This window comes from Jaculus jaculus, chromosome 16 (genome assembly GCF_020740685.1).
Source record: "Jaculus jaculus isolate mJacJac1 chromosome 16, mJacJac1.mat.Y.cur, whole genome shotgun sequence".
Lineage (NCBI taxonomy): Eukaryota > Metazoa > Chordata > Mammalia > Rodentia > Dipodidae > Jaculus > Jaculus jaculus.
This window is the reverse complement of record NC_059117.1, coordinates 27,860,126-27,887,109: the sequence shown is the minus strand read 5'-3', so window position 1 is coordinate 27,887,109 and position 26,984 is coordinate 27,860,126. Positions and strand designations below refer to the sequence as shown.

The 26,984-nt window shown below is 34.7% G+C and overlaps 1 protein-coding gene across 8 annotated transcripts in view; it reads left to right on the top strand.

The window, feature by feature from the left end:
- The window catches only part of Dgkb (diacylglycerol kinase beta), a 690,706-nt gene that overhangs the window by 286,744 nt on the left and 376,978 nt on the right, over positions 1-26,984 (top strand). For all 8 annotated transcript variants that reach the window (XM_045135964.1, XM_045135963.1, XM_045135965.1 and 5 more), the window contains 2 exons: positions 5,191-5,280; positions 11,633-11,793. In XM_045135964.1, coding sequence (XP_044991899.1) covers positions 5,191-5,280; positions 11,633-11,793 — 251 coding nt within the window. The remainder of the gene's footprint in view (positions 1-5,190; positions 5,281-11,632; positions 11,794-26,984) is intronic.

The window sequence follows — 26,984 nt, the reverse complement described above, 5'->3', positions numbered from 1 at the left end:
CCTCCCTATTGCCCAGGCCTTGAAATGCTATTTAGTTGTGTCAGCAAGTTGGGCTGACCCAGGTTAGGAATTGCAGATGAGTGAGATCATGTGACATTTGTCTTTCTATGATTGGCTGAGTTCACTAATAATGATCTGTTTCAAGTTCAACCATTTTTCTACAAATTTCAATGTGCCATTTTGTCAGTATAGGCTTCTATCATTGGCATAGCTGGCCTAGATTTTGTCCCTTTAAGTAGGTTATCTATTGGCTGTGCAAAAGCATTTTAACATTGTGAGATGCAATTGGTTGAGGGCTTGTTTAATTTCCTTGGCTATTAGGGGTTTGCTCAGGAAGCCTTTACCCAGTCCTATAAAGTGGAGAGTATATCCTACTTTCTCTTCCGGTAGTTGAAGAGTTTCAGGCCTTATACGGAGGTCTTTAATCCATCTGGACTTGATTTTTGTATATGGCTAAGTAAGTGGGTCAAATTTAATTTTTCGACATATGGTCATCTAATTTGTCCAGCAACATTTGTTGAAGATTCTGTGTTATCTCAAGTCTACATTATTGACACCTCTGTCAAAGAACAAGCAGCTGTAGTTACCTGCCCTAAGGTCTGGGTCTTCAACTCTATTCCATTGGTCTATATTTCTGTTTTTATTCCATTACCATGCTGTTTTTGTCACTATGGCTTTGTAATACAGCTTTAGATCAGACATAGGGATTCCACCTGAAGTGTTTCTTTTGCTGAGGATATGTTTGGTTACATGAGGCCTTCTGCCATTCCATATGAATTTTGAGATCATTTTTTAAATCTCTGTGAAGAATGATGCTAGTATTTTTATTAGTATTGTGTTAAATCTGTATGTTTCTTTTGGTGGAATTGCCATTTTTATAATATTAATTCTACCTATCCAGGAGCACAGGAGGTCTTTCCATCTTCTCAAGTCCTCCTCTATTTCTTTATTGAGTGTTTTTATGTTTTCAATACATAGTTCTTTCACATTATTTCTTAGTGTTATTCAAAGGTATTTAATTATTTTTGTTGCTATTGAAAATGGGACAGCCTCACTGATTTCTTTCTCAGTATATGTGCCCTTTGCATATAGCAAATGTACTGATTTTTGTGAATTGATTTTGTATCCTACCACTTTGCTGAAGGGATTTATCACCTTTAGAAGTTTTGAGAAGGAGATATTCAGGTCACTTATAAATGGGGTTATGTGATCTGCAAATAGAGGTAATGTGATTTCTTCCTTTCCAATTTGAACCCCTTCTATTTCTTTCTCTTGTCTTAATGCTTGAGATAGAACTTCTAATACTATGTTGAAGAGCACTGATGAAAGTAGGCACTCCTGTCTTGTTCCAAATTTCAGTGGGAACTGTGAGTTTTTCCGCATTAACTATTATTTGTGCTTTAGGAGCTTTATATATAATCTTTAATGTGTTGCAATTAAAAAAAAAACTGCATGCCTATTCTTTCCAGTTTTTTTTTTTTTTTTAATGAAGTGGTATTGTATTTTCTCAAAGGCCTTCTTTGTATCAATTGAGATGATCATGTGGTTCTTATGGTTCAGTTTATTTATGTGGTCTACCGCATTGACGAATTTCCATATATTAAACCACTCCTGCATCCCTGGGATGAAGCCTACTTGATCAAGTTGGATAATGGTGTTGATGTGTTGTTTGCAAAGGTTTTGTTCAGGATTTTTGCATCTAAGTTCATTAGGGATATAGGCCTATAATTTTCTTTCCTTGTTGCATCTCTGTCTGGTTTTGGTATTAGAATGATGCTAACTTCATATAAGAAGTCTGGGAGGATTCCCTGGTCTCTGATTAGGTGGAATAGTTTGAGAAAAATTGGTTTCTGTTCTTCTATGAAGGTTTGATAGATTTCAGCTGAGAAGGCATCCTGTCCTGGACTTTTCTTTATGGGAGATTTATGATGACCTTTTCAATCTCCATGGATGTGACATGTTTGTTTAGGAGACTAATCTGCTCTGAGTTTAGTTTTGTAGGTAGTAGTGTTTAGGATTCATCCATTTCTTCCAGATAATTTAATTTTGTGGAATACGGGTTTTGGAAGTATGCCCTGATGACTCCTCTAATTTAAGTGATGTCTATTGTGAACTCTACTTTTTCATTTCTGATTTTGTGTTTTTTGGAGACATGTCCTTTTTTTTTTTTTTTTTTTTTGCCTATCAGTTTGGCCAGGGGTTCATCAATCTTTTTTTTTTTTTTTTTCTCAAAGAACCAGCTCTTCTTTTCATCAATTTTTAAAAATTGTTTTCTTGGTTTCCAATTCATTAATTTCTACTCTAGTCTTGATTATTTATTTCCATCTGGAGCTCTTTGAGTTGGATTCTTCTTGTTTCTCTGGGTCCTTTAGGTGGATAGTCAGATTATTGATTTGGGATCTCTCTGTCTTTGTAATAATGGTTTTGAGCTATGAGTTTTCCCCTTATGACTGCTTTCATTGTGTCTCTTAAGTTTTAGTAGGGTGTGTTTTCATTATCATCCAATTCTAGGAATTGTAAATTTTCTTTTATGACCCACTCATTGTTTAAATGTGTTTTCTTTAGTCTTTAGGAGCTGGTGGAGTTCTTGATGTGTCTCTTATGAATTTCTAGCTTTAAAGCATTATGATCTCACATGATGCAGGAAGTTACTTCAATTTTCCTGACTTTATGAAGCATGTTTTATGACCTAGTATATGGTCAATTTTGGAGAAGGATATGTGGGCTGCTGAGAAGAATGTATATTCTGTACCGTTTGGGTGGAAAGTTCTGTAGATTTCCGTTAGGTCTAGTTGATCTATGATGATGTTGAGCTCTAGCATTTCCCTGTTGATTTTCTGCTTATCTGTCTATTAATGATAGTGGAGTATTGATGTCTCTGATTATGATGGCTTTGGTGCTTCTTTCTGTTTTATTGTTGAGTATATTTTGTTTTATAAACTGTTTGGTGAATACATATGTATGAATGTGATGTGTTCTTGATGGATCATTCTCTTGATGAGTAAGAAAAGAAAAGACCTTATTTGTCCTTTTTAATTACTTTTGGCATGATGACTATTTTATCAGATATTAATATAGCAATACCCTCTTTTTTATATTTCCATTTGCTTGGAATATCATTTTCCAACTTTTCACCCTGAGGAGGTGTCTGTCTTTAGTGGTGAGGTGGGTTTCTTGAGGATATCAGATAGTGGGGTCCAGTTTTTGGATCCATCCTGATAACCTGTGTCTTTTGATGGGTGAGATAAGATCATTAATTTTTAAGGTTATTACTGTGAAGTTTGAATCAATCCCTGACATGAGGAAGTATTTTATGGGGTTTGATGATTTCTTATGTTGTGTATTATTTTGATCCTGGTTTATTTTGGTTATTTAGATCTTCTTGTTGAATCTTGAGATTGGTTGTTTGACCGTTCTGTGTGGACTATTCACGTAAATATTCTCTAGGGTTGGCTTTGTCTTCATATAATCATAGAGTTAACTTTTTTCATGGAAAATTTTTCTTTCACCATCTATTATGAGGGATACTTTTTCTGAGTAAAGTAGGTTGGGTTGGAAGCCATAGTTCTTCAGATTTTGAAGTGTGCCATTCCAGGCCCTTCTGACTTTCAGGGTTTCCATTGAAAAATCTGATGTAATTCTGATGGGATTGCCTTTGTATGTTGTGAATTGCTTCTCTCTTGCTAATTTTAACACTTGATCTTTGTTTCAATTGTTAAGAGTTTTAACTATGATGTCTTGGAGGGTTTCTTCTTTGGGCCTGTCTGTTTGGTGTTCTGTGGACTTCTTTTATCTGGATGGACCTCTCTTTTGCAAGATTCAGAAAATTTCTTCTTTAATTTTGTTGAGTATGTTCTACATGCCTCTGGTCTGGATTTCCTCTCCTAGTTTACCCAAAATCTAGATGTTTGGTTTTTTAGGGTGTCACATTGTACCCTTGTAGTCTGTTCACTTGATTTTTTTGAACTTAGCAAAGTTTTTGGCCTCCTGATCAATTTCTTCTGTCTTACCTTTCAGGTCAGAGGTTCTGTCTTCCACATGAGTAACTCTGTTGGTGAGTGGTTCTAGAGTGGTTTTTATAATTTATGTTTGATTTTTTTTTTTTTTTTGCTTTTTGCTGTGTTATTTTGTATCATGCATATCTCTTTTGAGGTATGGTTTCAGTTCGAGTTCTGATATTCTTTATGCTTCCTGTAGTTCATTCTTGCATTTGATCAAGTCTTCATTAAGCTTAACCAACCAGTTTTTGAGATCTTCCATTTCTTGACTTACCTTCAATTTATTCATATCTCTTTAGAGTGTTCTGATGTTTTCTTTGATCAAGTTAAGCCTACTGTTAAAAGATGAACACTCTAGGAGACAATTCTGTTCAATTTCCTTGATACAATTGTTGGTTGTTTGATAGTTTGCTTCATGTTCAGTTATTTATTTATTTTCTTTAACTGGCTCTCAATGGTTGTTGTGTTTTCATTTCAGGAAGGAATTTCTCTTGATTGCTCTCTGATTTCACTGGAGGCTTCTGTATAGGACTAGGCATCGTTGGTAGAGGTCTCTTAGTTTTCTGACTTTCTTGTCTTTTTTTTTTTTGTATTGTTATCTAACCATTTTATGAAAACTATTTTATTGAGGAGCAAGCAAGTTTTTGTCCTTTGGCTCATTCACCCTTTGCCTCAGGTTAACAGGGATGTTGGTACCCAGTGGCCAGTCAGAATAGCAGAGCAAAAGGTTTAATTCCACAGCTCACACAGGAACCAGGAAGGCCTCCCCAAGCAAAGCACAGTGGGACCTACCAGGACCAGGGGACTGGGAGGAGCAAGGGAACAGGGATCTGGCCTATTTCATGCTGTGCCCCTTCCCCCCAGTACACAGACCAGTGAAGGCAACCCAGACTGGGGAGGCGGGAAGGGCCCAGATGCAGGGGTCTGGCCTACTCACTCCAGGCCACTGGGCCTGTCCACACACTGTCTGAGCAATGAATTCTGCTCATGCCTGAGTTTTGAAACATCCCTGTCACTATTTCAACAATGTCATTTGTATTATATTGGTTCTCAACAATGCATAAATATAGTAACATTTGTACTTTTATTTATATAAGACATTTTTTTTCTGTGTATAAGTACCTGTACAATATTTTCATTAAATGTAAGTTTGGTTAAAACTGAACTTTCTCTTTATTTTTCAATTATTCAGAAAAGGCCAATGTAGTGAAACACCCTCCTGTTGCTATTCTGCCGCTTGGGACTGGCAATGACCTAGCAAGATGCTTGCGGTGGGGAGGAGGTAAGACAGCTGCACAGTCTGGTAAACAGGGATAATACACACTGCTCACCATAAGAAATGCCCAGCATGACTTGCATGACAATTGCCATCTGATTTTGGCAAATATAATGACTGTCATATGTTTGCTAATTGAGTATACACATTAGTCAAATGTATACAAACACAAGTATAAGACAAGGAGATGAAAATAATTTGAGTTTTAATCAGGTATAAATTGTAGAATTGACCTTGGAAGGACAAGTTTTAAGTCCACTCCAGTTTTTGCATTTCTCACTTAGGAAACCAAGTACACAGCATGAACTAATGTCAATGTTCAGAATTTTAAATTTTGAATATTATCCTAAATAAATTAGAGTTTGTGGCTGAGTAAAGTGGTGCACTCTTTAATGGAGTGAGTCTAAGGGAACATGTCCATATGTTTAATTTATAAATTCAGTGACAAAATCCAAAAAAGAGAAATAATTTAAACCCTACTGAGTGAGTTACTTGAATGTATGTACTATGTAAGTATGTATCCCATCTGAAATCTCCCACAGGGGAACCAGTGTATTCTGTACTTGGAAACAATAAACATAAGAAAACAACATAACTTAAAATCTAATGGTATGTTTTAAATGTTAAAAGTTGTAAATGACCCATGAGACTTTACAATAACGATGCAATACCAATATATGGAAATCTTTCACCCTCAAAGCTGATGAAAATATAAACATAAAGACACAATCATCAAAAACTGGTTATACACTTCATAAGCAGATGGAACAAGCTTCAGACTCACATGTGGAGAAGCACGTGACATGCTGTTGATCTAGGAGCACATGGGGAGCAGAGTGCACGCAGAGTATTTCCACATGAGGTCCTTATACAAAATTATACAAAATTCATTACTTACACTTACACGAAGGCTCCTGAATACCACCAGATCTTGCCAGAGAAACTAGAATTGACAAAATGCAAGATATATCTTCAAAAATAAATTTCTAATTTTAATCTGAAAAAGAAACTGGTTGGGAAATATGAGATCATGGAGAACTGCAGTTATATAAGTGAGAGTTTACGTTATAATTGTCCTATTAGAGATTAAAGAGCAATTAGAGACATAAAAAGAATGTTTTTCTAGAGCCTATTCGTAAAGAAAGGTGAGTGCCCCTCTGTGTATCTTTGGTCATGTTGATAAATACCTGTGTGCTTCCAGATCGTCATCAGAACTTGAAGGGTGCCTGTCTGTCATTCTTGCGTGGAGATAGACAATTTGATATTAAAGTGATTTGTTCAGTGTGGATTCTGAATACTTTTTAAAGTAGTGGTTTTGTAGTCAGTTTCACATTGCTGGTAGAAATCACCCAACCAAGAGCAGCTTGTTGGGGAAAGAGATTTACTTTGGCTTATAGGCTAGAGTGGGAAGCTCCATGATGGCAGAGGGTAGACATCACCCCTGGCTAACATCAGGTGGACAATAGGAACAGGGCAGTGTACCACACACTGGCAAGGGGAAACTGGCTGTAAGCCTGCTCCCAACAATACACTTCCTCCAGGAGGTGTTAATCCCCAAATCTCCATCAGCTGGGAACCTAGCATTCAGAACACCTAAATTAATGGGGGAAACCTGAATCAAACCACCACAAATGGTAAGTATTATTTTACCTAAAATTTGAAAGATATCACTCTATCAACTAATAATCACTTAGGTTACTTACTATCAGTGGAATATATTGGTAGCAGAGTGTACTTACAAGAATGCATTTTTATATTTTTGAAAGTGTGGCAGTGTCATCATGTAACATGCCCCAAGGAATATGGTAAATACGTTACATCTCTTTTGAAATTTCTTATCAGGAATTTAACAAAAAATTTAAAGACGTGTATTATAAGCAAAATGTTGTGTGTGTAGAGTAAGGAAGTAAGGATTCAATGGAGTCTTTTCTTGTAAATATGTAGGGTTGCTTGTCATAGGATGATCTACTTTATGAGTTCCAATCAATCATTTGCACATGTTAGTTATGACCGGATGAGTATCACCTCTGGTTTTATTTCTTACCTTAGAGCAATTACAAGTTTTAAATGAAAATAAAGTGAATTTGCAACATTCTTTCCTATAAATCAACTTTTAGCTTATGTATTTATTGGATTTGGTATTATTTTTTCAAAAGAAATTAATCTTTTTGAGTTGAGGAATTTTATTAATACCATTCTATCATTACATAAAATCTATGAACTTAGGTAGTGCATACGGGGTAGCTGGACATAAATATTTTGTAGAAGGGTAATAAGATGTGGAATCAATCTTAGTTCATTAGTTCTTAGGACTACATGTTATAGGTTTGTTTATAGCTTTTCCATTTTTACTCCAAAAGAAGATTGACTAATAGTAGTTCCTTTCACCTTTAACTAAAAACAGAATCTTTCAAAATATATCACGTGGTCAGTTGTTTAAAACTGAGTGATACTACTTTATTATTGCTATAGTAATTAATTTGTACTAAGTACATTCTTATCACATTCTCTCCTGGACAGTCATCTAATACTGTGTTAAACACTGTTGCAGCTAAACTGAAAATGCTCTCCACATTACTTAATACCTTAATTCTGCTAAGTATGTGTGTTCTTCTACATATACATATAGACACCCATGTTTTATTGATCATATAACTAATTAATGGCAGATAATCATATAACTAATTAATCATATTAAAATTCCTTTACGCTTGAAAACAGTATTTTTTTTTTTTCTTTTTGTAAAACAAAAAGAGAGAGATAGGGAGGCAGACAGAAGGAGTGAGTATGCATGTCCAAGGGCCTCCTGTGCCTGCAAATAAATCTGAGACATATGGGCCACTTTGTGTGTCTGGTTTTAGGTCGGTACTAGGGAACTGAACCCGGGCTGTTATGCTTTGCAAGCATCTTTAACTGGTGAGCCATCTCTTCATCCCCAAAGCAGACTTTTTAAGCAAATGAATCATTCTTTATTTTATTTTATTTATTTATTTGACAGAGAAAGAGGGAGAGAGAGAAAGAGAGAGAGGCGCGTGCGCCCCCTTGTGAATCTGGCTAATGTGGGTCCTGAGAACTCAGACCATGATCCTTTGGCTTTGCAGGCAAACGTCTTAACTGCTAAGTCATCTCTCCAGCCCTGTTTTACCATTTTCATTGAATTCAATGTAAATTCACACATACAAAGAATATTGTTTTGGATTATTCTTCTTCTTATGAAAATAAGAAATTAGTTAAAGAAAGAGGATAAAACTATTAAAAAAAAAAAAAAGAAAAGAAAAACACTTGAGGGGCTGGGCAGATGGTTCAGTGGTTCTGAGCATATTCCACACAAGAAAGAGAGGCTGAGGAGGCCTGAAACCTTTTAAGTTCAAATACCACCACTCATTTCAACAACTAGGCATAACCACGTGGGCTTGTAACCCCATTATTATGGGAAATGAAGAACAGAAAATGTCTAGGGCTCCTAGGTCAGCTAGTCTGATAGAAGAAAAAAAAAAACAAAACAATGAAACAAAAGCTTAAGGGAATAGAGAGATAGGTAGGTAGGTAGGTAGGTAGGTAGGTAGGTAGATAGATAGATAGATAGATAGATAGATAGATAGATAGATAGATAGATAGATGATAGATAGATAGATAGATAGATAGATAGATAGATAGATAGATAGATGGATGGATGGCATCCTTCTCAAAGAAATGTATGGGTGAGTGAAAGGATAGAGGTGACACTTGCAGTCTCTTCTGACTTCTGCCTTCACACTGGGAAGGTGAGCACCTGAGCACTCAGCACACCACCCCACAGCACACCTAATACCCTCTCATAGGCAAAACAATGAAAACAATAAAAATTACAATTAAAATGAAATAACTGAGATATAAGTAAATAAAATTGTTTTAGTCTTTTAGTTTAAGCTATTCAATGTTTGCCAATGTTTGAGTATTTTATTTTTCAATTTTTTAAATTATTTTCGTTTATTTATTTGAGAGAGACAGAAAGGGACAGAAAGAGGCAGATAGAGAGAGGGAGAAAGAATGGGCGTGCCAGGGCCTCCAGCCACTGCAAGTGAACTCCAGATGCCTGCACCCCCTTGTGCATCTGGCTAACGTGGGTCCTGGGGAATCGAGCCTCCAGCCGGGATCCTTAGGCTTCACAGGCAAGCGCTTAACCACTAAGCCATCTCTCCAGCCCGAATGTTTGAATATTTTAAATGTCATTAGTATTCATATTTAAAAATTACACCACTTTATAAAATATTTTCAGGTATTTGGCAATAAATATGCAATTACTGTTTCTTGTACTCTGTTGTGTTCATATTGAGTTGTGTATAATAAATGTTAAATGTGTCATGTTAGTAGGTGAAAAGTAGGCTTCAAAAGTAGAGTTCCTCGGGCTGGAGAGATGGCTTAGTGGTTAAGCGCTTGCCTGTGAAGCCTACGGACCCCGGTTCAAGGCTCGATTCCCCAGGACCCACGTTAGCCAGATGCACATGGGGGCACACATGTCTGGAGTTCATTTGCAGTAGCTGGAGGCCCTGGCATGCCCATTCTCTCCCTCTCTCTTTCCCTCTCTCTCTCTCTCTCTCTCTCTCTCTCTCTCTCTGTCTTTCTCTATGCCTCTTTCTCTCTCTCTGCCTGTTGCTCTCAAATAAATAAATAAATAAAAATTAAAAAATAAAAAAATAGTTTCTCATTAAAAAAGTAGAGTTCCTTACATGTATCTACATTCATACTCTTATAAATAATTGAATTAGTATATCTTAAATGGAATGAATTCTTAGGTGTTGGCATATGAAGTTGCTAACAACCCTAACAAGAGTGCATATAGTCACTGGAATACTTTAATTTAGCAAATAAATTAATAAGCTACAGGTCAAAAGTTGTATACCAAAACTATTGAGATATTGTTTCAACTGGAAATATTATTTCTGAAATTTAAGTGTGTGTATGAGTGAATGAGTATGTGTGTGTATCTAAATAGAAAGAGAAATTATGTAATATAGAATATTTCAAATTTTGACTCAGTCAACATCTTTATTCCCAAATTGTTGAAAACTTTCTATTTAATGAATTTAAAATTCATACACTGAGGACTTCTATACCTTACTTCCCTTTGTCCACAGAGCAATTATAAGGCTTGATAGGGGGAGGAAACTGATGTTGAGGAAGATTAAGAAAGAGGTCCAGTAAATAACACAGCTACATTTAGTCTACTACCTTTACTTATAGCAGTGTATACCCACAGAGAAATTTAAGAGAGCATATAATATCAGGGAACATCTTATTTTGGGGTCATGTTGACAATCTATAGTAAATCCTTATCCATTGATTTGCTCACTATTTACTCTAGGCACATCTGGCAACAGAATTTTCCAGTGATAATAAAACAACAATTATTATAATGCCCATTCTAAGACAAGCAAGTTATGAGAAATGGACAATATGAGACAGCATAAGATGGACATCTCATCTTTTATTTTGGAAGTTGGCATCAAAAAGAATAGATCACATTTAAAATTATGTATGCAGGGCTGCAGAGATGGCTTGTCAGTTAACATACTTACCTGCAGAGTTAAAGGACTCAGGTTCAATTCCCCAGGATCCACATAAGCCAGATGCACAAGGTGTTACATGCATATGGAGTTCATTTGTAGTGGCTTGAGGCCCTGTCATGCCCTCTCTCTCTTTCTCTCTCTCTTTCTCTTTTTCTCTCTCCCTTGCTCTGCCTCTTCCTTTAAAATAAATAAATAAAAAGAAAATACTTTAAAACTATGTGTGTAGAATATATAGAAGAAAGCTAGCTGTAAAGAACCGGGCACCATCAGTATCCATTCTGAAAAAAAAAAAAAGAAAGAAAGAAAAGCAGAATAAACTGATTTTAAAAACAGGCAGGGGCATTTCTTGTTTAAACGGGAAGTTGTACTATTTCAACTAAGGGTTCAATGGAAATAAGGGCTAGATGAAAATTCCAACAATTCAATTGTGTTTCTGACTTTGCCATAAGGCTGATGTCCTGTCACTGACTGCTTGGGATGAAGATTTTGAAATGATAATTAACTGCATTTTTTAAAACATATTGATACAGAAATATGGAGGGGCAGCTGGTGCAAATGTTTATTGGTGATTGTATATACTGAGACTGATAACACAGGACAGAAATATGTGTTGGGCTATGAAAGCTAATAATCAACAATTCGTACAAGTACAGTAAGATTAGATTCTGTTCTTCATTCGGTGTTAGACTTAGCTCTAAGTGCATTGGTTGTTGTCAAAATAATGCACATCAATAAACGCACTTCAGTGAGTATAAATATATCATTTGTTAATTGGTTCCCTTTGATCTCAAGAGAATTTTATCCATTAGGTTATGAAGGTGAGAATCTGATGAAGATCCTCAAAGACATTGAAAGCAGCACAGAAATCCTGCTGGACAGGTGGAAGTTTGAGGTCATACCAAATGACAAAGATGAGAAAGGAGACCCCGTGCCTTACACTATCATCAACAATTACTTTTCCATCGGAGTGGTAAGATTCTCTACTCTGTCTTAGCTTTTGCAATCTGTCCTAGATAATTACACTAGTAATACTCTTACTCCTTCAAGATTTTCAAGGTTTAAAGTCGTTTTATCTTTGTGTTAAGACAGTGCTTCTTCTTATGCATATAATTAGCTTATGAATTCATTTAAGACTGAATCAGCCATTGATGACTTTTTCATAGGTTAAACAAGGGTAAGATGTTATTTTATCTTATTGGTTTAACACATGGTTAGATGGAAATTAAAATGGCTAGTAACATACAATTTCAAGTGCCACAAAACTGTATGGTAATAAAAAAGTGAGAGTCTATAATCAAATTTATTTTATTTTTATTTCTGTGTTTTACATAGCATTATTAACTACTAAAATCTGTAAAGAATGCTATTTTTAGCCGGGTTTGGTGGAGCACACATTTAATCCTAGCACTTATGAGGTAGAGGTAGGAGGATTGCTGAGAGTTTGAGGCCACCCTGAGACTATATAGTGAATTCCAGGTTTGCCTGAGCAAGAGTTAGACCTTATCTCGGAAAAAAAAAAAAAAAAAAAGAATGCTACTGTTATTAGTTTGTTAATAAGGAAAATGAGTGACTTCATTCCTTTTAGATCCCTATATTGAAAATATTGCTTATCAGTAAAAATAATTTGAAATTTAATTCTTAAGGAAATAATTTATTGTTTTAAGTTACATATTCATTTATTAAATAAATATTAACACTGTTATTGTTAGTATTATGTTCCTTTTTTATTTATGTCACTTCCTGTAAATATAATTTATCTTGCACATACAGAAACAAGTAAGTACAGATTTTAATAAGTTATTAGCATTATGATAGCCAAGATACCATGGGTCCTTGATCAAATTATCTAATTTGCATGTCTCTTCATTTACCTATGCCATATGGTTTCTATTTAGTATCCTCCCTTAAAGAGTTACAAATATAAATATATGTGATATATATATATATATATATATATATATATATATATATATATGCCTCAAAGGGTACTTTTTTTATGAAATTTCAACTGTAATATGTAGTTAATAGTATGATCTTCTTATTCCTTAAAGAAAAATATAATGTGTCTGGATCCTGAGAATTCCTCCTAATTCAAATTGATATGGAAAATGTTCATACAGATGACTGTATTAGTGTGAAAATTTATACACAATTCATTTCACTCAATTTAGTTTAACTTAACTAGTAAGCTAAGTCTTGGTTATGTACATACATCACATTTTCTTTATAATTCATCTGTTGACACACACCAAGGCTTATTCTATAACTGCTGATTGTGAAATGTCTATAACTTTAACAAATAGTGTATTTTTAACAACCAAATTACATTTAAAATCAGTCTTGGGCTGAAGAGATGGCTCAGAGGTTAACGTACTTGCCTTCAAAATCTAACAACCCAAGTTAAATTCCCCAATAACCACATAAATCCAGCTGCACAAAGTGTCACATACACCTGAACTTTATTTGCAGTGGCTACAGGCCCTGGAGCACCTATTTTCTCTCTTTCTCTCTTTCTCTCTTTCTCTCTCTCTCTCCATACTTGCAAATATAATAAATAAAAATATTTTAAAATATCAGTCTCATACATTGCCACAGGGAAAAAAATTTGTATAAAAATATAATAATTATGAAGTCTAAATTATGAGAAAAAATTCTGTCACTTGAGGGAGTGTAATAAAAGGCTTATTTAAAAATTTCAACATTTAAAAATGCTGCAGTATATTAACAGATAATTTTTGAATCCACAGTGAAAGTGAAATGAAGCTAGCAAACTATATTGGAAATCTATAGCTGTACATGATATTTCAAAGGAAAATTTATTACTTCATTTTCTTGAGAGATCACAAACCAATTGATGTTAATATTGCTTCTAAGTAGATATTTATGAGAGTATAAGCTAATATAGCAAGGAGAGAAAATTTATAACACAGATACAATATTATCATAGTTAACTGTATAATAGAAAATACAAATTTAGGCCTATGTGGGATGGTTTAGTGCTTAAGGTGCTTTCCTGCGAAGCCTGAGGATGGAAGTTCCACTCTCTTCGTCCCACATAACCCAGATGCACAGGTGACACAAGCATGCAAGGTCGCACGTGCTCCCTGGGGGGCACACACATCTGGAGTTCACCTGCAGTGGCTGGAGGCGCTGGCATGCCAACCCTCACTCCCTTTCTCTTGCTCTCATCTGTTGCACAATAAAAGGCTAATCTCATGGGCTTGCATCAAAAAAGTACAAATTTCAAATTAAAATATAGATATATAAGGATATAAATTTGTCATAGCTAATCTATAAATATTGATTATATATTGATATAAAGAATATGGATAACTATGAGTACACACACACACACACACACATATATATATATGAATGAAATGTAGACATAGGTAATATAAAGAATGAGCACATATAGAAACTATATTTTAGAAGTATCTATCAAAAAGAATGCTGAAAAATTAAAGAAATAGGTAAAGAAGAAAGTACAAGATGTTTTATTTATGACATATTGAAGGCATCCAAAATAATATCAGAAGTTCAGTTAACCTTTTGAAAAACTGAGATGATTTAACTGTGAGGAATTTAAAATATATCAATATTGAAAAACATGAGAATTTCATAACTTTTTGATATACATAGTAAGTGTTCATCAACTAAAGATAAAGCAAATAAGCCAATGTAAGTTAATATTAAATAGGTATATTTTTGAGACAACATTACTGTCTTTGATGTTGCCATTTATTACTTTAATTAGCAAACTTTAATCAACAATATAAGCAAATCTACAAATAATGTTTTGCTTTCAATGAGAGATGTTTGTTATATGAGGAAAAGCATAGTTATAATAAGTTATCAAATAAAGCTTAATAACAATCAGTGATCTCATGTTCCTATTCCATTATTAAGAGAACAGGTCTTCCAAAACTACTATATACATTTATCTCATTACTACTGAGAATTCTAATAGGATTGTCTTCATAAACTGTAGAATATAATTGTATAAAAATTGTCATAATTTCTTGAATTAATATTCTTACAATGATCAGTGTTCTTACTATGTACTGCAGGTTGTGTAACATAATTGGAGTAATAAAATATGCAAATATAACTATATATAAAGTTAAGCCAAACAAGCCAACTATAGAAATATAGGAAATATGATATTTACTAGACATTAAAATATAAAAACATTGGGCAGGGATGAAAGGAATAATAAATAATATGAAAGAAGTACCTATCCATTGGAATCGAAGTAAATTTATAGCTTTATTTCATATTCATGTGTACTATAATTCAAATTAAAAGTAAAAATGCAAACAATAGACTCATGTGTTAATAGAAGAAAAGATAAAATTTATTGTCTTCTTGAAGTAGGAGACGCTTGCTGAAGATAAGACAGAAATCTCAAACTATTAACGAGAAAGAAAATTAAGTGTTTTCTTATTTATGATTTGTTTCAAGCCAGTTCTGTTAAGTTAAGCATGATAATTTAGACCTAGCCCTTGGGAAGATAAAGTAGGAACACTGAATTTCAGGCAAGCTTGATTTAGAGAGTGAGTTCCAGGTCAGCCTGGGCTAGAGTGAATTCATTCCTCCAAAACCAGAAAACACACAAAAATTGTTTTAAAATTTATTTATGTAGCCTCGTCTACATAGCGCAACATAGTCTCAATAATTCAGTAAATTCTCTAGTAGAAAAGTTGGCTGACACTAAAAAGTGTGACATAATTTGAATGAATAAACAGATGAAAAGACCCTTATGCTTTTTATGGAATATAATGGTTTACCACATTTTTTTTTCTTTTAGACTCTAAATGTTACATCCATATGTTAAAATTGGATATTTTGTGATATGTGATGGGCCTGTCAATAATCTTTTGGAGAATAATCTGATAATATCTCTTTTTATTGACAAATAGTTTGATTTTCCTTGAGTAAAAACAAAGGAAGTGGACTATTATTATAATGAATATTTTGTGATTTAGTGTACATTTAGTTTTCTAGGCTGTTTTTCAAAGTGATGTAGGATTTTATGCTCTCTTCGTTAATACACATGATACCTCTTAAAATTTAAAAATCTGATCTTCAAGTAAATGACTCCAAAAGTCAGTGTGCCCATAATATTATTGTCCTAACATTGGGGAATATTTATCCATAATCATGATGTTAGAAATATCTACTGTCATGCCACTGGGGAGGAGCTAAACATATGTCATCTCAGAAGTTACGGATGCCTGCAAAAGAGTGTCAGTCAGAAAACTGTATGGCAAGAGCACATTTATCATAAGGAAACATTTCTTCTTCATTTGTGAAGGGGCCAATACTGAAACTTCCGGAAGGAGGTGAAGGGATTCATGGAATTAGGTGTGCCACATGCTCCTCCAGATTTGAGAGCTTTCGTTCCCAAACACTCACTGACAAGCAGATACACATGATTTTATGTAGCAGCATGTCTAAGAACACGTGAAAAAGGACGAGTATGACCTGAGTGTTAGTAAAGTTTATCCATGGTACGTGGGGCAAAGGAGTAAAAGGAATATTTGTTTCATAATGCAATTCAGAGTAAATCAAAACCATTGTTTATCTTTAATATTTCACAAGATTATTCAAATATGCATAAGTGTTTATATAACCATACTGTGAAGGTTAAATTCTCATCCAAATATTAACTTCAAAACCAAAGCACTCTTGCCCCTTGTTAAATGGTTTCAATGATGACTTGAGGTTTGGTTGTGTGTGTGTGTGTGTGTGTGTGTGTGTCTTTAACTGCATAGAATTAGCTGTAGGTGCTGTTCTGATCATTTCTTTATTTATATTTATTTGAGAGCGACAGACAGAGAGAGTAAGAGGCAGAGAGAGAGAGAGAGAATGGGTGCGCCAGGGCTTCCAGCCACTGCAAACGAACTCCAGACGCATGCGCCCCCTTGTGCATCTGGGGAACCAAGCCTTGAGCTGGGGTCCTTAGGCTTCACAAGGCAAGCGCTTAACCACTAAGCCATCTCTCCAGCCCTGTTGTGATCGTTTCTATTCACGATTTTTTGTGTCTGTTCCCTGTGTTCACATATACAATACTTCCGTGTGTTTGCTTGCAGCTGTAAGTAGTCCCTGTGCGCCAGACTGTCGTCAAACACTAGGAACAAAAATGGAATCAGTATAGGAGACAAAACTAGTTCTCACACATTTAGCATTTACCCTCTTGTGAGACGGCAAGTGTGCGCATTTTCACTGTCAGGAGGTAGATACAATGGAGGTAGAGGGGGAGAAAGGGACACGTCGTGCAGGACCGTAATTTCACTGCTGATTTCTATATGGAATTATTTGATGCACTTTGCAACATGAGATGACGTGTGCTGAGTTGCCTGAGTTATTTAATCCAGTTCTATTTTATACAATATCTCCTTTCATTTCTTAAGGTTCACATTTGTTCTCATCTACCTCCCCCACCCACCACCACCTTTCAGGGATTAGGCCTTGGGCATCCCAAAGCTCTCAAATTCTCTGGCTCATTGATTTTACTGTTTTAGTCTTTCGGTTTTGTTAGGAGCTGTGGCTTCTACAGTCCATAGCAAAACTGACTGTGCTTTGTCATACTCTAATCCTTGGGACTCTATACTAGACAATCAATTTTCAGCTAAAATGCTGGTTTAAAAGTTGCCCACAGGCTGGTCGTGGTGGTACATGCCATGAATCCCAGAGCTTGGGAGGCAAAGGTAGGAAGATCACCATGAGTTCAATGCCACCCTGAGACTGCGTAGTGAATTCCACAACAGCCAGGGGTAGAGGTAGACCCTACCTCGAAAAACAAAAACAAAAACAAAATTGCTCACAGATGTATGAGCTACAAAATCCATATTCCATGATAGCACCCATTACAAAAGCTTTTACTTTTTAAAATTGCATAGGACATAATATTTCAGAGTTTCCATGCTATACAAAGGGTGGTATAATTCCCTCATCAAAACAATAATTAGAAGTCACTTTAAATATTACTGTCTCTTCACTGTGATATATTTTTATCAAAGTAATGCATTTCATCTTACAGTAGAGTTAGTATCATCTGTGTATTAGGAAAAAGATATGTTAGTATACAAAACTATCCCTGTTAAAAGATATGGACAACCACATTAACCCAATATTGACTTTATGAGTAATTAACCTAATCATTTCTTAAGTTTTAATGATACACGAATATAGCCTAAAAGTCTAAAATCTAAAGTACCCTGCTTCCATGAGCATTTGGAATCCGGCTCTCATTAGTACTTTAGTCATAAAGTTTGTTTCCTAGTCCTTCCTCTGGTGCATTCTTAGTGGCGGATCTCATTCTGAGGATAATATTATAATGGATACATGGGAGATCATGGTGTCAGAAAAAATGTGAGAATTCTAGGACACTAGAGTGCTACTGTACAATTAAAGCACTGTAGCGGACTCTTTAAAAAGAAATTCTCCCCATTTGTGTTTCCTTTCATTTTGATCTGTTAAGATTAAAATTTAAGAGCCACTTTGACACAGATTTCAGAATCAATACTGAGGACACTTTATGTTTCACTCACAATACATGTTAAAAGAGTGACAGCCTTAAGCAAAGCAATTTCTTACCAAGTGTCATGGTGAACATCTTTGCAGCTAACAATGTGGATGTAATCAGCCATAATTAAGGTCCATGAATTATATCTCTACCTAAAGGTCTCTGAGGACAAGTCAGAAATTCCCATGGATTTTATCTATGAAAATGTTTCCAATGAGATAAATTACATTTGGCTTGTTGACATCATTATGCATACAGCAATATAGCAGGAATCATGTAAGACCATGTTGGCCTGACTCTGTTTTCCTGCATTCAGTATTGATTTTTGCAACCACTGTTAATTATCCTGGTAAATTCCAATTTGGACACACTTCCTTCCAGAAATCAGCACTGTGAGCAGAGATAGGCGAGGTAGTAAGAATGGCAAAGGCTGCTTGGAGGATCTGAGTGTTTCTACAGAACATATCCAGAAATAAATATCATCACAATGTAAGAGTGAAAAACAACTTGGAAATGAAACCCTCCCCACATTAGCTTTCCTGCAGTCAGTGTTGGGTCTTTGATGACTGTGGAAATATTCTCCAAGTCTCAGAGGAATTGGACAAAGACAAGTGGACTTTTAGTACACCACGTATATTACCACCCAAATGTCCTATCAAATATATATTTCCCTGCTGAAGATTTAATATCTTTCAGTCTCAGAGAGTCACTGAGAGCCTCTTATTCTGCCAGCATAGAAAAAAATATGACTACATAATTCTCATAGCCATAAATTTACAGCTCGTGAAATTGTTGCTGATCAGAAATTCTTCAGTTATCAGCCTGTTCTGACACTATCGTTTTTCTCTGACTTGACTGAAAATGAATAAGAACTATTTTTACTACTGAAATTTACTAAGAGTCATTGATTCAGAAGGAAAAAGGGGGGGGGGTTAGTATTGAGGCCAATAAAATTATGCCTTAAGCATGATCAATTTTTAATGTATTTTTAAAATTGTCTTTAAAATATTTTATTTATTAAAGAGAGAGCAGGGGAAAAATAGAGTGAATGGGCGTGCCAGGGCCTCTAATCACTGCAAACAAACTCCAGATGCATGTGCCACCTTGTGCATCTGGCTTATGTAGGTAATGTGAAATTGTAGCTGGGTCATTAGGCTTTCTGTAATATTATTATAGAAAAAAAATATTTTGAACTTTTGCAATTTTAAGGTAACAAGAAATTTATAAGGGCATTAATTCTATAGTGGTAAAAATATTCTTACTCAAAAAATAAATTACCTATCTTTGTGGGAAATTGTAAACTTTTTCCCTGAAATAATTTATCTTAAGGAAGAATTAATTGAGTAAATATCTTTCATAAGAACCAATAATTAAGTTCATGTACTTCATGGTTATACTGTAAATCAATTTATTTTACATATAAAAGTTTTGACAAGTTTAATTTCATATTTTTTCCTATTATTACATACTCTTCCTCTTTCAATGGCAAATGGCAATTAACTTACTTTCAACTAAGTAGCTAACAGTAAATAAATTATATACAAAATATAAAATAATGATATTTCTTCACAAAGAAAGCCTTTATTTGACAACCAAACACAAATATTGTAAGTTGATTGTATACACAAAAAATATCAAAATAAAGTTTTCAATCGGAAAATAAAATTACTATTTTTGTTTTATTAACATATTAGAAAAGCATTTTTATTTCATTAAGCAAGTTATTGCTAATGTTTTCCATTAGAAAACATGCTTTATTTTTAGTCAGACTTACATATACTTTGAGGTACTTTTCATTGCATTTTCTAGTTACTCAAGAAACCTTGTCATTTATTTTCTTTTTGTTGTTGCTGTTTGGCTTGAGTTTGCCTGTGTACAGGTTCATGAGTGTGGAATTTGGAGTGCATGTGTGTGTTGTGGTGTGGTATGGTACCCGTATGGTCATTTTTGTGTGGATAGAGTGGCTTGCCACAACAAAACGTCAGGGTGGCCCAGGCCATCGCTCTTTGACCAGGTTTTGTTTGGAAGTGGAGTCTCTTTCCCGATTCCAGAACTTGAAGGGCCCCATAGATGCTTGGATCTCTGCTCCTCTGAGATATTAGGGTTACAGGCAAGTGTGGCCATGCCTAGTCATTTTCATGGGATTTGGAGATTCAGTGTCTGGGAGTCTCAGGACCACTCAGAGTCTTATTCGTGCACAGGAAGCACATGTCCTGTGCCCTCTCTGGCCATATATTTTTATTATTGATAAAGATTTCTCATCTCCATGGAAAAGTACATAATTGATTTAAAATATTTAATATCCAACGTTTTAAAGAGAATTAATGTAAAAAAATGTAGCCTTGGAGCAAGGACTGAGAAGTTAAAAGTGCTTGCTTACAAAAATCCACTGGCCAGATTTTGATTCCCCAGATCCAATATAAAACCGGATGGACAAAGTGGCTCATGCTTCTGGAGTTCATTTGCAGTGACAGGAGGCCCTGGTCTATTCTCTGTCTGTCTTTCCATCCTCCCTCCCCAAATAAATGAATAAATATTAAGTAACTATATTTAAAAATTAATGTAAGAAATGTACATGTAAAATGGGAGGTATGTCTCAACATTTTTAAAATAATGATTCTTAGGTAATTTCAGAGTGTAAAATAATTGTTTTTAACTTTCAGTGCTTAATCACCCACTTGCTAAACAAATGGTTTCTACAGTTCCTCTTGTAATCCCCTCCCATGACGCAGGCATAGTTTTTATCACCTTTATAACCCTTGACAAAGGATTAACCCTTCCAATAGTACTATCTTTCTGGATGATTTGCAACTCTTTTGCCTTGAATGATTTTCTAGTTCTTGAATTGATGTGCTTACTTTCTGACCATCTTGCTGGGTCTATGTCACTTTCAGCATGCTATGTAACTTCATGTACTCGTTAATTTCTGGGGATGTTTAAGAATGATTTTCCATTCTCCTGTTTCCTTTCTGTCTCTCTTTCTACTGTATTCATTCCCCTTCATTCCTTCAGCTGCCTTCCATGCAGATGAACGCATCCTCTAGATACTTCACCTGGATCTCTTGGCATTTCACAACTAAACAAAGTACACTGCTGTTTGTATAGTTTTCCCCTAAACATTTTGTTTCCATTTGTCTAGATCCCAGGTATTCAAGATCAACCTCAGTTTTCATTCTCACTATCAATTTGTCTCCTCATGAATCTCTCTGCTCTCTGCCTTGATATTTTTATTTTTATTTTTATTTTTATTTTTGGTTGTTGTCGTTGTTAGGCCCAGGGTCTTCCTAGCAATTAGGCTCCTAAGAGCTGCAGTTGTATGCTGGTGAATGTCAAGTTTTGTTTGATGATCTGGCACTTGTTCATCTTTATCCTAATATGTTCCAAGTCCCCGTGGTTTCGGAAATTCCTTGTTTGTGACTAAGTTCCTTGTTCATATCATCAACATTGTTTATCTCACCATCCTCATCACTAGCTTCTGATTTCTCCCAAAAACACTCACCCTGTAGTCATATCCAAGTTGTAGCCAATTCTTCTTTGCCTGTTAATCATCTCAGGCCTCTAACTATCTATTAGCTATCCATCTATCCATCTATCTATCTATCTATCTATCTATCTATCTATCTATCTATCTATCTACCTACCTACCTACTTATCTATCTATCTATCATCTATCTATCTATCTATCTATCTATCTATCTATCTATCTATCATCTGTCTATATCTCTATCATCATCTATCATGTTCATATCTTTTTCAATGGCTTTTTGACATATGTCTAACTCATCACATATATTTTTATTTACTTTTGGCTTTTGGAAGTAGGGTCTTGCTCTAGCCCAGGTTGACCTGAAATTCATCATGTAGTCTTCGAGAGATCCTTCTACCTCAGCCTCCCTAGTGCTGTGAGTAATGGCATATTCCACCATGACTGGCTTCCTTACATATCTTTTTTTAACATGAATCACATGCTATACACTATCATCTGCTTGCTAGTCTTTCCTCAACTCTGGCTCTTGTAATCAAAGCATGGAAGTTATTCCAGAATGTTTAGTCTTTTTTTTTTTTTCATTTTTCAGTTTTAGTACATGTGTATGCATGTTCAATTCTGTGCAAGTTGCTTAGCATCATGATGAATGTATGGAGTCAGAGGACAGCTTTAAGTTGCCCCCCCCCCCACCGCCACCACCTTAATGCTTTCAGGCAGGGTCTCTTGTTATTTCAGTAAGTGCTTTTACTCTGGTTTCCTTCTTACCTAGGCATGGCAGGAATACAGCAGCATGCCATGGCTCCTGGCTTTTACATGAGGTCTGGTGATGCTAACAAAAGCAAATGGCATTGCATGGCAAGTGCTGTTCCCATTTTGCCATCTCCCCAGACCAAGAGTGCCTACTTTTAAGGGCTGGGACATACCTCAGTGATAGATTGCTTGCCTTGTAACACAATGAAAAGTATGAAAACAAATATATATTCTTGGCACCTATATTGACTTATAGCAGTTGTAAAATAGATTAAATTATATATTATCTAAGATTGAATAATCTGAAGCTACTATTTCTTACTCATTTCTATTGCTTGCCTTTAGTCGCATTCTCCTTGCTGGATACATGTCATGTAAGTTTCCTAGGACAGTTAAAATAAATAGGAATATATAAATGTACAAAGAGTATATGTGAAAGAAAAAGGATATTAGCCTCATGAATATTTCCAATAAGTTTAAAGAATTAAAATTTCAAAATAACTACCTAATATATGCTAAGGAATTCATAATGCGGCATACGTTTCCTTGCATGATTTTTGAACGAAAATCTCCCCCCCCCCATATGCTGTAAAATCTAGGAATAACTTCTGAATGACTTCCATGATTATGACATGGTCTTTATTTTCTTACCATCATTTAGTTTCTGGTATATGAACTATTCTAATGTTCCATATCTAATTTAATCTTACCTGGTTTTAGCTGTCATGGGCTTTTAATGACTAAACTTGTAAAATATTTCTCAAGTAAGGATTTTTTTTTTAACATTAGAAAAAGCCCTTTCCTCTTGCTAAGAGCTATAGTACTTCAAGTGACAATGATAAATGAGAGTGTATTCCTGAAGATATAATTAATCTGCAGCAGGGTCAGAACAGCTCCTTAGGTAAATGAAACTAAATCAGCTGTGTAGTCTATAATTAACTTACAACCATATTAGCCCAAGTGTAATATTATTCACTATATATGTAAGGTATTATTTTCTCCATACAAAAGCTGTAATTTGCTATGTAATGATTAGCAATTCATCTTAATACTTTAGTCATATTATCATAATATAATTGTCATATATTTTCATTTCATCCCATTTACCACTTTTATTTTAAAAGAACAAGTAAGTGGGAATGATTTACCTTGCAAGTATAGAATTAAAAAAACTTAGAACATTAAGGTTTGATTTTCTATAATTATATCAGTTCACACAGGGTACATTAGGTACTTTGTGAATTATATGAGGATATGTGGTGTTTTTAATAAATATTAAACCAAAACAAGAATTATAGCATTTAGTGTTTATTAAAAACCAATTAGTCCAGAAAAAAATCAAAGAACATTTTTATCTTTTTTTCTATTTTATTCTATAGTTACTATTCTGTACTGAACACTGAATGCATAGCACATTCCAGTACTTAATAATCACAACGAATATTAACAAAATATTATTTTATATAAGATATGTTGTATGTGTGTGTTCATGCAGGTACAGGCTGATGTGTGTATAATGGTGTGCATGTAAGTATATATGAGTGGATATGGAAGCCAGAGAATAAACTCAGGAGTCATTCCTCAGTTGTTATCTACCTGTTTTTATATAGGAGGACTCAGTGTCTAGAAGCAGCCTCGTTAGGCTACAGTGAATAGCCAAGGAGCTCCAGGGATCTTTTTGTCTCTGCTTCAATAGGGGTGCCACCATGCCCAAATTCTTAACATAGGTATTGAACTTTTGTCCCCAGACATGAAGTACAAGCACCCTACCTATTGGACTAAGCTTATTAATTATGATATCTAAACACAAACTTTAGAATTTCTTGCAAAATTTCTGGGAAGAAATGAGACACTGCAGAGTGAAAGAATATTTGGTAAATGTTGCTTAGATCCAGGAGGTGAAGCCCAAGTCATGCTAGGTTAACGTGAAAGGAAACTATGTTGACTCATATAACTGACATTAGATCGTTTAGGAATTTGATAGATCAATGGTGTTTGTTTCTTTTACCACCACTTTGCTAGTTGATCTTAGATTAACTTTTTTTTGTTGTTTTGTGATGGAATTTTTGATGACAATATTTCTATGTTTGCATTTGTTTGCCTGAGCTCTAACACAATAGTTGAATGCAAACTTTTACCTAAATTTTCCATTAGAAAATCCTAGAAAGACAAAATTAATATAAGAAAATACTTAAGGGCATTGTTTTGAGAAAGGACTCTTTCTAGATAAGCCCCAAAGTACAGATATTAATAGCTATTATTGTGTTAAACCAAAAATACCTGTTACATAACAAAAGAAAAAAAGTCAAGATTTCAGTGAGTTAGAAATTACTTGCAATCTATTTTTCCAAAAATCTATAATTGATGAAGTACACAAGAATCTCAGAAAATTCAACAGCAAAAAGACCAAAAAAAAAAAAAAAAAGCCATTAACAAGATGCGTGAAGAGTTAATAGACAATTCTCAAAGAAATATAGGCAAATGACCAACATATATGTAAAATCATTAAAATTAGTAGTTATCAGAGAAATATGAATCTAAAACACAATAAGATATATGCCACTCAAGATTGCAATGATTGCTATTTATCTAAAGACAAAAATAAAATGTTGGGAAAGATATCAAAAAGGAGAACTCTGAATCATTTTTGAAAGAAATGTAATTTAGTAATATCATTCTGGAAAGAAAACATCATGCAAACTCCTTACAAAAGGTAGCTAAAACTACCATATGATCCAGCAAACCACTCTTGAGTATATATCCAAAGATAATCGAATTAACATATATGAGAGAAATCTATTATCACAGTCCTTAACAATAGCTATTGTCACATGGGATGACATGCAAATAAAAAGCATTTGAACAAAATGGAATATTACTCATTAATATAAGATTGGAATCCTGTAGATGGAAATTGAGAACACGGTTTTAAGTTAAATAAGGCAAGCTCAGTAGATAAGCCACAAGCCTCATGTATACATGATAACTGCAAGCATTGATCTCAAACTGAGCACAACGTCAGAGTGAACAGAACCACAGAAGACTTGAATGAAAGGAAAATGGAGAGAAGTTGGTTAATAAGTTAAGGAACAGGTGGAGCAAAGAAATATTATCCAAAGTTGTATAGTTCAGTAGGATCACTATGGTTGATAACAGCTCAATGTTTCAAACCAAGGAGAGAGAATTTCAAATGACCCTATAATAGAGGAATGGAAGCTGCGTGAAGTGACAAATATGCCAGTTACCCTGACATGATCATTGTGCATCACGTACATGAATATGGATGCATCACTGTGGACATTACTATGGTAACTAAATATAAAAGTATATTGAAAAAAAAACATAGATGAAGTAAAAGTGTTTCAAGAAAAACTAGAGAGTTGCTCAGGCATTCAGAATGGGCCTCACAATTTGTATAGCATTCTAGTATGAAGTGAAAAAAGAAGCTTTGTCCAAAAATAGTAAAAAATAAAAATAAAAAAATACCAATTATGCAGTAGTAGGACAATAAACCAGGGGCAAGGAGGTCCTATTAGGGTAGAGGCCCATCTGAGTTCACAAGTCTTTTGCTCTCCATGCTCTTGTGCATGTACTCATTGACGAGGAAGAAACGAATGGCCTGTATCAGTCACAACAATGCAATGAGTCACAGATGAAGATAGTGGTGAGGATGGTCCACAATGAGCCACAGGGAGCAGGGCTCCAGAGTCAAGATGGTTTCTGTTCATGAGATAGGACAAAACCTCATGTGCTCAATGGATGTCAATTTAAAATAACTTGTTAGAGGAAAATATATGGATTACACTTTTAGTTTTATACATAGGTCATAATGTGTGTATGTGTGTGTGCACGCATCTGCGCACATGCATGCATGATCAAATAACCTCCTTGACTGGTTTGAATATTATTTAAGTACCGCAGTAAAGGATGTTATCTCCAAAGTAAAACTTTGAAAAATATCCAAAAGGAAGACAATTCTATTAACCAAATAGAGTTGCTTTTGACTTACTTAGCATTTTTTTCCAGACTGAAGAGAAACTAGATAAAACAGGATATCATGTTCTTCAAAAATATATATGTGTATCTGTCAAGATAGAATGTGTTGTGCAGAAGCCATAAAAACTTTAGTATTTAAAAAGATTGTTTTCTTTTTTCTTGCTGATATCTCATAGCTATCTCAGGACAGAAGTCTATACTGTTGTTTTACACATTCAGAGGTCCAGGTGATGATAGAGACTTACCCATCTGGTATGCATTTTTTTCTCTGACGCAGCAGTTTAGGAAAAGTGATTAATGCAACACTAGTTTTTAAAGGCTTTTAGCTGAAGTTAACATTGTCTTTTAAACTTGCATCTTATAGCCAAGGAAATACCAGAGCCATATATAATTTCAA